This window comes from Antechinus flavipes, chromosome 6 (genome assembly GCF_016432865.1).
Source record: "Antechinus flavipes isolate AdamAnt ecotype Samford, QLD, Australia chromosome 6, AdamAnt_v2, whole genome shotgun sequence".
Lineage (NCBI taxonomy): Eukaryota > Metazoa > Chordata > Mammalia > Dasyuromorphia > Dasyuridae > Antechinus > Antechinus flavipes.
Window position 1 is genome coordinate 159,249,708 of NC_067403.1, and position 17,358 is coordinate 159,267,065.

At 33.3% G+C, this 17,358-nt stretch overlaps 1 protein-coding gene across 1 annotated transcript in view; it reads right to left on the reverse strand.

The window, feature by feature from the left end:
• WDFY3 (WD repeat and FYVE domain containing 3) overlaps window positions 1-17,358 on the reverse strand; it is a 316,134-nt gene that overhangs the window by 135,492 nt on the left and 163,284 nt on the right. The window contains exon 15 of the mRNA XM_051965853.1: window positions 607-821. Within this exon, the coding sequence (XP_051821813.1) occupies window positions 607-821 (215 nt within the window). The remainder of the gene's footprint in view (window positions 1-606; window positions 822-17,358) is intronic.

Genomic DNA, 17,358 nt, shown 5'->3' on the forward strand with positions numbered 1-17,358 from the left:
TTTTCTCAGTGTAGCTACTTCTCTCTCTGTCACCTTTCTCCAGAGGAAATAGTCTTTAAGAGTCATTATGGCAAAAGCCTTTCTCATCAATTCAGTCAACATGCTGAAGAACCTTTCCAAACTCAGTGAGGTTGATTCTCAAAAAATCCATAAGCTTGCTCATATTTGCAGGGTTTTAAGCTTTGGAGACACTGACAAATAATAAGTTGTTAGGGAAATGAAAAATAAACAACACAAAATTATGTCCATTAGCTGATGAACAGCCAGTCTTAAGCGGTGAGCATTTCTCTTCACTATGTTTTGGCCCCAGAAGCAATACAGCATAGTAGACAGAGGTCTAGACTCAAGGACAGGAAGACCAAAGTTCAAGTACCACATCAAACTCACACTGGATCTGGGACTCTTAAGCAAGTCATTTAAACTACAGATGATTTCTCTCTATGACTAAGTTGCACAAAAGGCATTGAGCTGTATCAATAGGAGCTGTCTATCTCAATGAGGTCACAGGTCCAGGTTATAACCCTATCCCTAACTTTTGTCTTGAAGAATAAGTGAATTGGTATCATTGCTAATACCATTCAAATATGAAAAAGAGAAGTCACTGACCTCAGCACGATGGGCTCCAGTGCCTGAGAAGCTAGCCTTTCAAACATTCTCTGGAGGGGTGGGTGCAGGGAGTGGTCTTCATCAGCTAGTGCAGCACTGCATCTTTGTAAAAGGCGTGCATGAAGCCCTGCTTCACACATTACTTGTTGGTTTCTCTCTGTATGTACCAGGGATTGCAAAATATTTGCCACGGCAAGCTGAAGGTCCAGAGCATGCTGGTGCAGAAACACAAAAGCATTCCACTATATCATTCTTACAAAATCAAATATCATTATGGTTTTTTGTTTCTAGTTCCATAAAAACCTTTACTATGATGTCTCCACATGCTTATAATAAACTTCTCAAATTTCATGCATGACTTCAACAAGGCTTTAAAGTGATGTATTAAGTTTAGGTGATAATTCATAAGATAGTGCTCATTCTCATTCTAACAAGAAGCCTATCCAGATTCCCCATTTGTACTGTGTATTTCTGATATCAGATGAAACTGATCAGTGAAAAAGCATCTGTGAAGCACATGCAATGTGTCAAGCATTATGTTTAGTGCTGAGGATATAAAGACAAAAATTAAATTAATAATCCCCACACTGAAAGAACATATATTCTATCAAAGGAGACAACCCATACATCAAAAATAATGAGATAATCTAAGGGAATATGGGAGGAGCACTTGAGGGTGAGAACTGGGTAGAACTTGAGCAGAATTTTGAAGCACACAAGAAATTATAAGAGGATCCAAAGTGATAGTGCCCTATAGGCAAGGAGGAGGAAATTCAAAGGTACAGAGAGGGAAGGAAGAACAGGATGGCTGGAGTAAAAAGTTTGGGAAGGGTTGGGAAAGTGGCTCAGGAAGGACTTTAAAAAGTCACAAGGAGGCACTTTTGGGTCATGTGGAAAGCAAGAAGAGTTGTGGACACTTTCTGCACTCTTTATGACTTCTCAAATCGCTACAAAATAGGAATTGGGAATAAGGGACAAAAACTATTTCAGAGATTATCAATCTGGAACAAGAGCCATAATAAGGCAAAAACTGACCATCTAAAAGCAAACAAGTCTAATCGCTAACTGCAATGTGCTAGTATAGTACCCACCACCACCTCTACACACACACACACACACACAAACACACACACACGTAATCCCCCCACCAGCACTAGCTATACAAGCCAACTGATGAACACATGAAGACCCCAAGATCATCCACCTATTTTCCTGGAGTATGAACCAAATGGTTCTGGCCACAGAGCCAAAAATAATTTGCTGCAATAGATTATCCAGAGAGAGCAGAGAAAGGGGGGAACTAGAGCAAGGCACAGCATGTATGGAACTCCTGCAGGTATGAGGAAAGGGCCAGGATCTCCTGTCCCTTCACACTGCACCTGGGGTAGAAATGGAATATGGCAAACTGGGAACTTCCTAGAATAGGAAGAGGCTTAGGAAGCTTTCAGGTTCAGACTCAGGGAAACTCTCAATAAAGGGAAAGGATTCAGTGCATGAGGGATAGGGGAATAGAACAAAAAAAAAGGCTAAAATGATCAAATATCTTGAAAGGAAGAAAAATTAGGTAAAAACCTTAGGAGAGAATATAGTCTTAAGTTCAGCTAAAGAAATTCAGATAACTATAATTAAATACTGTAAAACAAAGAAAAATGATTCAACCCTCCATCAAGCAGATGATCTGGGGAATTTCCAAATGAGCCTGGAACTACAACATGATGTTTCTGAATGGTTTAAAAGAGAAATATGAATTCTGAAAGCAAAATTTTGCACATGCAGAGAAAACATAATGAACAGAACAGAAAACTTTTAATCTACAGTGACATATATCGCCAAAGAAAGGGGTGAGAGGTAGGGAAGAACTGACCAGAAATGCAATACAAAAGTGAGAACAATCTAAAAGGAGAAAAACAAAAATCAGTAATGTCAAAAACATGAGGTCTGTGCAAGAAACATACATTGATCATTGGTCTCCCAGAAGACCATATAAAGTTTAAAAAAAAAAAAAATCACAATGCAAGAAACAATGAGAAAATTATTCACTTCTTAACACAGAAGACAAAACACACGCACACACACACAACCCTTTCAGAAGAAAAAAAAATAGCATGTGATGCAAACTCCAAGAAACATAGTGGTTAAATTGAACAATTCTTAAAGCAAACAAGAAAGTGACCAGGAGAAAGACTTTCAAATATAAGAAAAGGAAATTACAAAATGATTCAAGACTACTTAGGACCATGAAATACCACAGGAGAGAATGTGTTACAAAAAACAAAGAATTAAAATTAAAAGAGGCTTTTGACGCAGACAAAATATTTTACTTGGAAACATTTTAGACAACAAAAATGCAGAAGAGTAAACAAATACAGCACTGAAAAAAAGCACAAATAAGGAAATCAAATACCCAGAAAGAGAAAAAGAGAAAGACATCTAATCAGTTAACAAAAACAAAATAATAATAGGAATATTGAGAAAATTTTTTCTATTAGGATATAAATAAGTGGGAAAGCATTTTCACTCTTTTTAGAAGACAAGAGTAAAAATGAAAAAGAAACAATTGTGGAGAATAGGCTTGAAACATCATGGGTTAAACTTCTCAATACCTGATAGGTAAATCAATGTTTTTGGTGACACTAAATTACAATATGGAAAAGCACTGAAAGTTGTTCCAGGGGAGAGAAGGAAGAAAATAGAGGGAAATATGTGATATACCATAACCAACATATTAAAAGGATTAAAATGAAGTGGTATACCAGGTGAAGGATTAAAAAGTAAAGGAAAAATTACTTCTGTGATTTCTAAAGAACAAGACCTACAGAAGAATGGGTATGAGAGAGGGTCCCATCTGTCCTATAAATGGGAACATTACAATAGGTATACTGTTAAAAATCAAGAGTATTTTTACAAAAAAAGCAAAAACTAAAAAAAAATAGAAAGGGAAATTCCACTCCAGATATTTACAAAATACTATCTATGAAGAGGCTATGTATAAACTGGAAAATAAAATTAGTTAAAAAACAAAAGATAGCAATAAAATATACTTTTAAAAGATATAAAGCAAACAATATCTGGGGATAAATCTGCCAAAATACACAAAATACTATAGAATCAAATTTAGAAAGGAATACTTTAGAAATAAACTAATAAAATTTATTTGAAAATATAAGAGATCTAAAATATCAAGAGAAATAATAAGTGGAGCAAAAATGCAAAAGCACATCTTGACTCCAAATTATATAACAAAACAGTAGTCATCAAACCAACTGGTATTGATTAATAAAAGAAAGGTAGATGAATAAAACAGATTAGGCAAAAGTGAATAAGAAATAATGGAACTCAATATTCAACAAACTCAAAACATAAATTAATCCCTATTTGATAAAAACTGGAAAACAATCTAGCATAAATTAAGCTTGGACTAATAAAGCTGTGGCATATTCCATAATACATTCTAAATGAATAAAATTAAGCTTGGACTAATAAGCTATGGCATATTCCATAATACATTCTAAATGAATATGTAATCTTAGTATTATAAAAAATTATTAAATCAGATCATCCGCTATAGGAAAGAGATACAGTATTAATCACACAAAGGATGAAAGAGGCAATTACAAAAGTCAAAACAGATAATTTGGTTTACATGAAACTAAAAATTTCTGCACAAACAAAATCAATACAGTTGAGATAAGAGAAGCAGCTGAATGGGGGAAAATTGCATCAGATTTCTTTTATGAGTGTTTGGTAAGCAACATACACATATTATTTACATATGACACAGGAATTTTCCATTGGGAAAAAACCCTTCTGAATACCTAATAAGTGAAATGCAGGTCAAAACAATTTGAATTTTACCTCTCACCGTGCAAAGATGACAAAAGACAAAGATAGCCAATATTGGAGTGGTTGTGGGAAAAATAGGCATACAAATGCATTGTTGGTGGAACTGTGAATCAGAATACTGGAAAGCAATTTTGAACGAATGCCAATAAATGATTAAAATGTCCAGAAAATGAAAAAAAAAAGTCTATATACATCAAAATACTTAAACCATTATTTTCTAGCAAAAAATAAGAAAAAAGAAAAATAAAGAAACAAAGTAACAAAGGAGATAACCTACTTATTGAAGACTGGTCAAAAAATTATGGCACATGAATATTAAAGAAAATAACTGTGCTGTAAGAAATGTTCATTATGATAAAATACAAACATGCATTTAAACAACTACAAGAAGTAGAATAAAGAAAGCAGAGATAAAAAAAGCAACATACTAAATGAATACTAAATGATACAATCCCACTACACTCCCATTCCCTTTGCAGAAGTGGAAGACATCCATGAATATAGTTCACTGATCCTGTTTTTAGGATTTTTTTAATGTTATTTTTTTCTTCATTTGGTACATACTTCATTTTTTTTTAATTTCAAAAAATAGTTATAATATTGGATTACTTGTCATCTAGAGAAGGGGGTTAGGGGAAAGGAAAGAAAAAAAATTTGGAAAACAAGATTTTACAAAGATGAATATTGAAAATTATCTATGTATATGTTTTAAAAATAAAGAACTCTTTTTTATTAGACAGAGACAAACAAAAAAAAATAAACAATGTTGTTATATAAGAAGGAGTCATGTAAAAAACAAGTAACATCAATGAAAACTTCTTAAAAGCTAAACAAAGCAATATATATTTGATCCTAGAAATAATGGGAAACCAGTAAAGTTTAATGAATAATGGAGTGACATAATCAAACATGAACTTTAGGAAAATAACTTTGGCAGCTACAGAGAAGAGAAACCGAAAAGGAGAGAAACTAGAAGTCTGAAGGCTATTTAGATAACTACTATAATGGTTCTAGTGAGAGCTGGTTGAGTGCCTAAATTATGGGGATAACCATAATAGTATAGAAAAGATGATAGACATTAAAGATATACATACACACATATATAGAGACACATATACATATATGAATATATGTAGAAACAATATAATTTGTCATCTGAATAGGTATACTGGATGAGGGAAGATTAGAGAATAAGAAGAACAGCAAGGTTTTAAACCCGGATAATAAAGATTAGTGGTACTTGCAACAGAGAGAGGGAAGAGTGGAAAGGGAACGAATTTGAGCATATGAAATAATGAATAAAACACAATTCCTTTAAAAGGATAATCTTGTAAAGAGCTTGTATAGAAAAACAGGACAAGAATTAAATCATTGTCTTTAGTATTAGACGACTGAAGTTGAAATACTGTTGTGCACTGTAGTATTAGAACAATCCTATCAATATGAAAATGCAAAGTCTAATCTTGTGTTGGTATTTAATGTAAAGTTTAGGACAATTTTTACATTTCTGAATATTTGGGTTTTTTTGGTCCATTAATCAGAATCAGTCACATCAATTTAGTTTGGTGAATACCAGGATAATCTATCTGCTTTTCATAAGCAAAAATCTGTCTCTGGCTTGCTGGCCTCCCGAAGGAGCCATCCCTTAGTATTATGAGGAAGAGGAGAAAGAAGAGGAGAATGGAGGGAAGGGGGAGAGAGAGAGAGACAGAAAGACAGAGGCAGAGACAAAGGAAGAAGAGAGAGACACAGTTCAGTGAAAATAATGAATATATCAAAAATGCTATTGATAATGTTCCCAAAGACCTTTCTTCTTCTTCACAAATTCCAAAAGAAAGAAAGTATTTTAATTTATCCTCTTTGGAACCAAGCTTGGTTATTATACTTTCATAGTAAATTAATATAAACAATGTGTACTATTTTCCAGATTCTGTTTAACTTCTTTTGAAAACTATTTGTTTATATCTTTGACCATTTATCAAATGGGAAATGCTTTTCAGTAATTTATTACTATTAGCTGCCAATATAGTTCCAATATTAGACCCATATCAGAGAATTTACTAAAATTTCTTTCCAGGCAACAACTTACTGGTTCTTGTCCCAGTTACATTACTTTTTTCTAAAGTTTTGCAATTTTAAATAACCAAAATCACAAAAATAACAAATAACAGGTGGGTAGCCAGAGAGTTTTTAGCAGGAAAAAGAGATAAAGGTCTTTGGCATATGGGGAGAATCCACATAGTAAAATTTTGGACAAACATGGATAAAAGTCACACAAGATGGATAGACATAAAATCTTAGAATTTAAATTATTGTTAAGAACTCATGAAACAATGAGAACACAGATATGTGGGTGTAGTATTTTAGAAAAATAATCAAAATTAAATATTTTCATCTGTATGCCTTAAGAATTGATACCGCTGCCCTTCCTCCATTCCCCCCCCCCCATTCCCATAAAATATCAATTGTACAAAACTATTTGTAATGACACTTTTTGTTTTGGCAAACAAAATATCTTATATCTCAGATAAGAGAGAAAAATTCCCCATCACTAGGGAACTGCTTTATAAATATTGTGCTGTAAGAATTGAGAGTATACTGGGAAGAGATACATGAAATGACACAATGTGAAATAAGTAGATCCTAGAAAACAATATATTTAATAACAACATAAATAAAAGAACAAAACTGAAGATAGCATAATTGATAGCCAAGTTTTGCCTCAGACAAAAAGTAAGAAAATGCTGTTACTATAAAGCAAATATTTGCATTATTGGAAAGACTATATAAACATTGGATACTGATGATTAAAAAAAAACTTTTTAGGGATTGGAATTTATAATACTGATTGGTTGATAGAATAAAAACTTCTATATGCCGAACAAGGTTGAGGAGTTTATTGGTTTTGCTGAACTTGTCCCTCCCAGTCCCAATTCTATTTTAAGCATTGTTATGAGAAGTGGCTTTCTGTAAATAGGATGAAGGGATATGAAGATAATTTTAAAATAAAGGATACGAAAATAAGGTTTTTCTTTTTTTCTGAAATTAACCTTTTTTGATCTTTGATTTTTGTTTTGATTCATTTAAATTTTTTTATGGTATCACCTTTAATATGCAGAATATTTGTTGAATTCACTACAGTTTAAGAATGTTGGTTTTGGGGCAACTAGGTGGCACAGTGGATAGAGCACCAGCCCTGAATTCAGGAGGACCTGATTTCAAATCTGGTCACAGACACTTAATACTCCCTAGCTGTGTGACCCTGGTCAAGTCACTTAAGCTAAATCACCTCAGCAAAAATAAATAAATAAATAAAAATCTTGGTCTAAAATTAATTTTTATCAGATAGCTTTCAGTTTTTCCTAATAATTCCTTTCAGTAGAAACTACTTTCATAGGAAGAGTGGTTTTTCTGAAAATTACTTGACATAAAAACCAAATAATTAATAACAAAACATGGAACTTTTAAGATTTTTCAAAAACTGTTTTAAAGTACAATATGCTCCCCTTTTGCTGTAATCACCTACATATGATTTGCTATTAAAGACTTTGGCACATATCCCTTAATTCTTCATTAAAAAAAAAACACCACTAAACATACACTTTTAAAAGTGTACCTTTGAAGAACTGTCCACTTTTCCAAGTCTAGATTTTTTTTTTTACTTTTTAATGTTTGTTTTATTTTTTTTTTTTAAATAACTTTTTATTGACAGAATCCATGCCAGGGTAATTTTTTACAGCATTATCCCTTGCATTCACTTCTGTTCCGACTTTTCTCCTCCCTCCCTCCAGCCCTTCCCCCAGATGGCAAGCAGTCCTTTACATGTTGAATATGTTACAATATATCCTAGATACTATATATGTGTGCAGAACCGAACAGTTCTCTTGTTGCACAGGGAGAATTGGATTCAGAAGGTATAAATAATCCAGGAAGAAAAACAAAAATGCAAGCAGTTTATATTCATTTCCCAGTGTTCTTTCTTTGGGTGTAGCTGCTTCTGTCTATCCTTGATCAATTGAAACTGAATTAGCTCTCTTTATCGAAGAGATCCACTTCCATCAGAATACATCCACCAACAGTTTCATTGTTGAGGTATATAATGATCTCCTAGTTCTGCTCATTTCACTTAGCATCAGTCTTGATAGATTTTCAAGGAAGAGAAATCAGGCAATTTCTAAGTCCATTAAAGCATTTTTATCATTATCTTAGATAATGATATGATATTTTGAATGGTTAAATATCATGAGAAAACAGTTCATTTCTTTAGGAATTTCTGTAATTCAAGAACAATTATGTTTCTCAACATATCGACCTACTTATCAGAGTTCATCATTTAGTGGAGTCAGGAATTCAGGAATAGTAAATTTAAGAAAATAACAATACCAATACCACAAAACATTGTATGAAGAAAATGCCTAGTTCATATAAGTTCCCCTGGATTTATTTTTTATCTGGTTTTGGCACGGTCTTGAATGAAAAATTGAATTTCATTAATAATATTTTTTGCAATCATTAATATTCTAGAATTTATATAGTCTTGCACCAATGATATGATTTTTTTTCTTCATAGAAAATTAGTTGTTGTTTTCCTGGTGTTATTTCATCAAACTTCAAGAAGCCTATGTCACATGTAGAGGGATCAACAACAGAAACACACATTTCAAGGTCCCTCTAAAGTTTTTTGCTGGTTTTAGATTTCTCCTACAATGATAGTTGGTAATTTCTTGGCATTTATCTTGAGTTTCAACCAAACTTTCCTCTGGGTTTCAATGAGATTGTACCCCTTCAAACCCCCCCACCAATTTCACTGTGGACTTGAAAGATACTTAAAACATCTCCAGATCTCAACAACCACTGCAAGATCTGTCATTGTAGTATAATATTTAAGAACTACATATTTGCTAAGAGTAATTTCCATTCTAATTTTTTTCTTTTCCTTAACATTTTTTATTTAAAGTTTTAAGTTCCCATAATGGAAAATGCTATCCACATCCAGAAAAAGAACCATAGAAACTGAATGTAGATCAAAGAATATTATGTTCCCTTTCTCATGGTTTTTCCCTTTTATTTGATTTTTATTTTACAACATAATTAATGTGGAAGTATATTTGATATGACTGTGCATGCAAAATCTATATTAGATTGCTATCTTAGGAAAGTAAGGGAGGAGGAAGGAAGAAAAAATGGAAATCAAAATCTTATAAAAACAAATGTTAAAACTTGAGGTTTTATACATATATATGTATATGTGTATATATATATACATATATATATAAAAATACAAACACATACACATATATGTATGTGTGTGTATATATATATGTATGTATATATATAAAAATACAAACACATACACATATATGTATGTGTGTGTGTGTGTGTATACACACACATACACACACACACACAGTTAAAGTTTTAAGGTCCAAATTCTATCCCTTCCTCCCTCTGTTCTCTATGCCCTCCCTGAGATCATATGCAATCATATATTGATTATACACATGCATTTATGTAAAACAATTTCACATTACTCATTTTATACAAAAAGATTCAAGAAAGTGAAAAAATACTATGCTTCCGTCTGCATTCAATCAGTATTAGTTCTTCCTCTGGAAACAGATACGATAGTATGTTTTATCTTTAGTCCTTTAGAATTGTCTTGGGGCACTGTACTGCTGAGAATAGCTGCCATTCAGTTTTTCATCAAATAACTTAACTGTTACAGTATACAACATTCTCCTGGTTCTGTTCACTTCGCTGTGCATCAGTTCATCAAAGTCTTTCCAAGTTTTTCTGAAATCATCCTGCTTGTCATTTCTCAAAGCACAATAATAATATTCCATTCCAATAATATATCACAGCTTGCTTAGACATTTTTTAATTAATTAATAAGCATGCCTTTGATTTCCAATTCTTAGCCACTACAAAAAAAGCTGCTATAAATATTTTTGTACATGTAGGTCTTTTCCCCTTTTTTGAATGTCTTTGGAATATAGATTTAGCAGTTGTATTGCTGGATCAAAGGGTATACTCTGCTTTATAACCCTTTGGATATAGTTCCAAATTCCTCTCCAAAATGACTAGATCATTTCACAACTTTACCAAAAGTACTTTAGTGTTCCAGTTTTCCTATAACACCTCCACAATATCTAACATTTTCTGTGTCATATTAGCCACTCTGATAGGTATGACGTGGCATTTCTCTAATCAATTTTGATTTAGAACACTTTTATATAACTATACACAACTTTGATTTGTCTGAAAATTGCCTGCTAATAATATCTTTTGACCACTTATCAATTAAGGAATGAGTTGCATTTTTATAAATTTGACTCCTTTCTGTATTTAATAAATGAGGCTTTATTCAGAGACACCACAGCAGTTGCCCACCCCCCAATTTTGTCTGCCTTCTTTATAATTTTATTAGCACTGGTTTTGTTTGTTCAAAAACTTTTTAATTTTATATAATCAAAATCATCTATTTTATATTTGGTAATGTTCTCTACATATTTTTTGGTCCTAAATTCTTCCCTTACCTATAAATCTTACAGATAAATTATTCCATGCTCTTTTAATTATCACGCTTTATGAATAAGTCATGTACTTGATCTCATCTGGATATATACATAGTTTTTATCATACTGTTCTCCAGTTTTTCCAGCAATTTTAATCATATTATGAGTTTTTATTCCAAAAGTTCGAATCTTTGGGTTTATCATATTACATTACTATGTTGTTTACCGAATCTAATTCATGGATCCATCACTCTATTTCTTTGCTAGTACCAGATCGTTTTGATAATTACCACTTTGTAACACAATCTGAGACCTTCTTTTGATTCCCCTGATATCCCTAAGCTTTTGCTCTTCCAGATAAATATGTTTTTCTAGCCCTATAGTTTGATAGTCAGATTGGCATGGCATTAAATTAATAGATTAATTTAGTTAAAATTGACTTTTTTTATACTGACTCAGCCTGTGAACAATTAATATTAATATTTTTCTAATTGTTTAATCTGATTTTGTATAAAAAGTGGGTTGTAGTTTCCTTCACACCTATTCCTGGGTTTGTCTTGGAAGGCAGATTCTCAAGTATTTTGTATTGACTATAGTCTCTTTCTCTTGTTGGTAGACTTTGTTGGTAATATATAAAAACACCGATAATTTATGTAGATTTATTTTATGTCCTGCAACTTCGCTAAAGTAATTAATAATTTAACCAGTCTTTAGTTCATTTTTAGGATTTTCCAAATATACCATATCATCTGCAAAGAGTGTTAGTTTTATTTCCTCATCGTCTATTCTAATTCCTTTAATTCCTTTTCTTCTCTTCTTGCTATAGCTAATATTTCTAGTACAATATTAAATAACAGGGATAATAATGGACATCTTTGTTTCACCACTAACTGTACTGGGAAGGATTCTGGCTTATCCCCCTTACATATAATAAATTGCTCATTTTAGATCAATATTATTCATCATTTTAAGGTAAACTCCATTTATTCCTAAGCTATCTAGTGTTTTTAATAAGAATGGGTATTGCATTTTATTGAAGGTTTTTTCTGTATCTATTGAGATAATGAAATAATTTGTTGGTTTTGTTAGTGATTTGATCAATTATGCTGATAGTTTTTCTAATAATGAGCCAGTCCTGCATTCCTACCTAGTAATAGTTTATGATTCTTGTGATAGACTATTGTAATCTCTTTAGTAATATTTTATTTTAAAGGTTTGAATCAATTATCATCAATGAAATTGGTCTGTTATTTTCCTTCTGTTTTGGCTCTTGTTTTTTGTATCAGCAGGTAGGCCTACCTTCTCTGTCCATTTTTCCAAATAATTTATATAATATTGCGATTGTTCTTTCAAGGTTTGATAGAATTTACTTGTGAATTAATCTGGTCCTGGGGATTTTTTTTTTTTTTTAAAGGAGATTCATTGATGGCTTATTTGATTTCTTTTTTCAAGATCGGGTTATTTAAGTATTTCATTTCTTTTGTTAATCTGGGAAATTCATCCATCTCACTTACATTTTTAAATTCACTGGCATATAATTGGGCAAAATAGCTCCTAGCAATTGTCTTAATTTCCTCTTCCTTAATGATAAAATAACCTCTTTTCTTTTTAACACTAGTAATTTGTTTTTCTTCTTTCCTTTTTTTCCCATAAAATCAACTTCTAGTTTTATTTATTAGCTCAATGGTTTTCTTACATTCAATTTTATTAATCTTTCTCTTCATTTTCAGTTTTTAATTGGGGATTTTTAATTTGTTCTTTTTCTAGTTGTCTCAGCTGCATGTCCAAATCAACAAACTTATTGTAGAATTCTGGGTTTTAATTCATTCTGCTATGTGCTTTCATTTTATGTGCAAGGTCAACCCATTCACATTTAAAGTTACAATAACTATATCCTCCACATGATTTTTTGCTTGTTTCCCCACTCCTCTTATCCCCCATTCGTTTCCCTCCTCACAAGTGTTTCACTTCTGATCACTACCTTCTCCCTTTTATCAGTCTCCCATCCCCTTTCTATTATCACTGTGCCTTTTGACTTCCTCACAGGGCAAGATAGATTTTTATATCCAACCGAGGATGTATGTTGTTTCTCTTTGAGCCAATTTTGATGACAGTAAAGTTTAAGCTTTGCAACCCCCTTATGCCCTGCCCAACTACCTTGCCCTTCATTATAATTCCTTCTTTTATGTGGGATTAATTTAACCCAATCAATCTACCCTCTCCATCACTTTGTTCTGTTTTTTTAGGTATCATCTTATCAAAGTCATCTTAAATTCACACCTTCTATCTACAAATACTCCTAATTGCTCTTATAGTAATAAAGTTAAGAGTTACAAATATTATTTTGCCATACAGAAATAAAAATAATTTAACCTTACTTAATTTCTTATGTTTTCTCTTGTTTCTCCCCCCCCCCCCCACATTTTTTATGTTTCCTTTCAGTCATATATTTGGAGGTCGATTTTTTTTTCCAGTCTTTTAATTAGAAATACTTGAAAGTCCTTTATTTCATTAAATGTCCATTCCCCTCCTCCCACATAAAGATATTCAACTTTGTTGGTTAGGTGATTGAGTTATAATCTTAATTCCTTTGCCTTCCAGTTTAGATTACAAGTCTTCCACTAATGTGGAAGCTATCAATTTCTGTGTAATTCTAACTGTAGCTCTATGATGTGTGAATTGTTTCTTTTTGGCTGCTTGCAATACTTTCTCTTTAATCTGTGAGCTCTGGAATTTGGCTATGTTATTCCTGGGAGTCTTCATTTTGGGATCTCTTTCAGGAGGTGATTGGTGGATTTTTAAAAATTTCTATTATATCCCCTGATTCTTAAAAATATCTGGGCAGTTTTCTTTGATAATTTCTTGAAAGATGTTGTCTAGTTTTTGGGCTTTTAAGTCATGACTTTCATGTAATCCAATAATTCTAATATTGATCTATTTTCTAGGTCAATTGTTTTTCCAATGAGAAATGTCATATTTTCTTCTTTTTTTTGGCATTTTATATTTTGTTTGATCATATCTTGATTTCTCAAAGTCGTTAGTTTCTACTTGCTCTATTCTACTTTCTAAGGAATGATTTTCTTCAGTGAGTTTTTATACTTCCCTTTTTCCATTTGGCCAATTCTAATTTTTAGGGAGTTCTTTTCCTCAGTAAATTTTTCTTTACTTTTTCCCATACTTCTGACTCTCTTTTTACAATTCTTATATTTTTCTCATTTCTTTTGCCAGTTTTTCTTCTACTTCTCTATTCTGCTTTTAAAAGTCCTTTTAAGCTTTGCCAGGAATTCTTTTTTTTGGGCTGAGATCAAATTACATTTTTCTTTGAGGCTTCAAATGTAACCATTTTGACAGTCTTGTTCTCTTCCAAGTTCATACCTTGATCTTCTCTACTGCCATTGTAGCTTTCTGTATTCAAGATTTTTTTTTCCTTTTTTTATGATTTATTATTTTTATGTGAGAGTTGGGTTCTGGTCCTAAAGTGTCCCGAGTTTTTTGTGCTGAGGCTCTGAGTCTTATTGCTGGCTTTCACTGAGTACTTCAGGGCTTAGCTGCTTGCTTTCTCTGGAGGGTAGGCTTTTCTTTTGGCTTTTACTAGGGGAGTGAGCTCTCTTTTTTCATTTCTTCAGGTGTAGGTTTTGACTGCTGGACTGATCAGACCTTGTTGTTGGATTGCTATGTTAACTTAGAGTTTCTGTTGGTTCACCCTGCAGCAGGGATCTTGTGATTAGTCTGGCGCAGGGGTGAGGCTCTGCTGATGGATTTGTGGAAACAAGGTCTCTCTGCTGGTAGGCCCTGGGGGGGGAGTCTAGGTATCTGTCAGTCCTCAGTCAAGGCTGAACTGCTGGTCAGCAATGGGGTCAAAAATTCCTTGGTGACTTGTGGTCACTAGGGTGGGGGCTTGTTAAGCTGTACAGCCTGCTGACTTGTCTAGAAAGCTGCTGGACTGCAAGGAAATGGGCCCAACTTGATGGACAGCCCTAGACTTGGAACCTTGCTTCAGGTTTTCTGTTGTAAGACTGGCTGCTGCTGCTGCTGTTGCTCTTGGATCTTGCTCCCCTCCTCCTACCCCAGTGAGACCTTTCCTGGATGGTAAGGGGTAGCTGGTAAAGGGGTAAGGAACCTTGTTTTTGTTTTTGTTTTTTGCCAAGGGCCATTTGGATATATAAATATAACATCATTTGCAGGCAACACAAAATTATCAACTTATAGAGTACAAACAGTGGGAGGTTGTTATACAAAACTTTCAGCTCATCATCAATTGTAGTTGCCTTAGCAAATGATTTCATGTGCCTTACATGGCCTATGGGCAGGATATTTTCTGCCCTTGTCAACAGATCAATTTTGAGGCAGTTTTCTTGTTGTTTGTAAGGGAGTTTGGGAAGGTGATTCTTTCCTCACTCCACCATCTTGACATCAAAAGTTCCAAGACTGGATATTATTGTACCATAAGGGAAAAAAATCTACAAAATTAAGACATTTATGAATCGATACCAAGTAAATGAGGAGAACTAGCAACATTATATAGAAAAATAATTGAGAATCCTAAGGAAGTCATGATTTGATTGGATTGTTGACAAAACAAGCTATTTCCCTTTCTGACAGAGAGGCAATAGATTAAATGCAAAATAAAATATATATTTTTTCAAAAGGACATTTTGAGAATTTGTTTTGTTTGATTATACATATTTCTTATAAGGCTTGTTAGTTTTTGTTTTCTAATGGGAACTGAGAGGGAGGAAGAGTGTAGTAAGATAGAAAAATAAATGAAACTAAGATTATCGATATAACTTTTGTTTTTGGTTTTGTTCTTTTTTTTTTTTTTTTTTTTTTGGCTAAGGCAATTAGGGTTAAGTAACTTGCCCAGGGTCATACAGGTAGGAGGTGTTAAATGTCTGAGGCCAAATTTGAACTCAGATCCTCCTGACGTCAGGGCTGGTTCTCTGACCACTACAGCACCTAGCTGCCCCATTGATATCTTTAAAAAAAAAAAAAAAAAAAAAAGCAGAGTAAAGAATAGAAGGCCAGAAAAGCACAGAGACAAGCAGGACAACTTTGAAAGCTTAAGACTGAATTTATTGAAAAGAAAAATGCAGATATGTGTGTATGTGTATGTGTGCGTGTGTGTGTGTATGTATAAAATAGAGTAGCTTCATATATATTTTAACAATGCTCATCTTCTTTTCTACTATGTATACAGAAACATCCATTTTCTTTGGTCTTTGTTAAGTTCAGAAAAAAAAGAAAAACACAGATTTTTCAGTTTATTAAATAACCATTAAATGAAATGGTAGTAGAGCTCTGAAACTGGGTGACTAAGCAATATATTGCAATACCAGTAATGATGAAATTTACAATGTCTTAAGACAAAGGCTTCTGCCCAACATCTTCTTATTCCTCCTCTAGAGTGGGGACAGATTTTTGAATGCTGACTCACCCCAGAACCTCATGGGTTTTATGCTGCCCTAGAGGTGCCACAGCTTAGAAGGGTGGTATTGTACAGAGGGCAGGCCATGGGGTCAGAAAAGCTGGAGCTCAAACCTTACCAGGGTTCCCTTGGGCACATCTTTGCAAGTATTTACATCTTTGTCTTATTTTCTACACCCGAAGTATAGTATCTACTCTGTAGTCTGCAAACATTCAAGTCTTATTGAAATGTCAGTTATTATTCCTGCTTTTGTTGTTCATTCTTAACCACAAAGTGTTGAGGATCTGGGTTTTGAAATCTGGATTTACTGTGATGTGTGGAGGCCCTGTCTAATCCATAGAGCTCCCATATGAGAAACCACTGTATGAGAAAAACCACAGTACCTCAGCCCATAACCACAGAGTCTCTCACTCTTAGGCCTCCGAAGTGAGACCACAGCCTCTGTCATGGAGGCTCTTGCTACTAAAACTTCACATGGGATTAAGGCCATGAGACAAGCCTGGCTTGTGTAGAGTTTGTTCAGACTGTGCACCACCTCCCATTATCTTAGGATCAATGAAAGAAAATGACATACATTATAAGTTCAGTTAGGCTTGGAGCACCAATTATCAAATGTTTAGTGACTCGAGTGACTGGCCTGATCTTCTTGAGAAAGAATGATTTTTATTTGTCATCATAGGACCTTTGAGGGTCAGAGTCAATCAATCAATCAATCAATAAACACTTATTAAAGGCCTACTATCTATCAGGCACCATGACAGGTGCTAGATATACATACAAAAATGAAATGATTCCTGATCTCAGTAAGCCTACATTAAAATAAGAGACATAACATATGTACTAGGTATGTGTGTCTATCTCTGTGTTTATTTTTATAAATATACACATATGGGTGTATACACATACTTATACCCATACCCACACACACACCTTTTACTAGACTCTCCTACAGAAATTACAGATACTGTC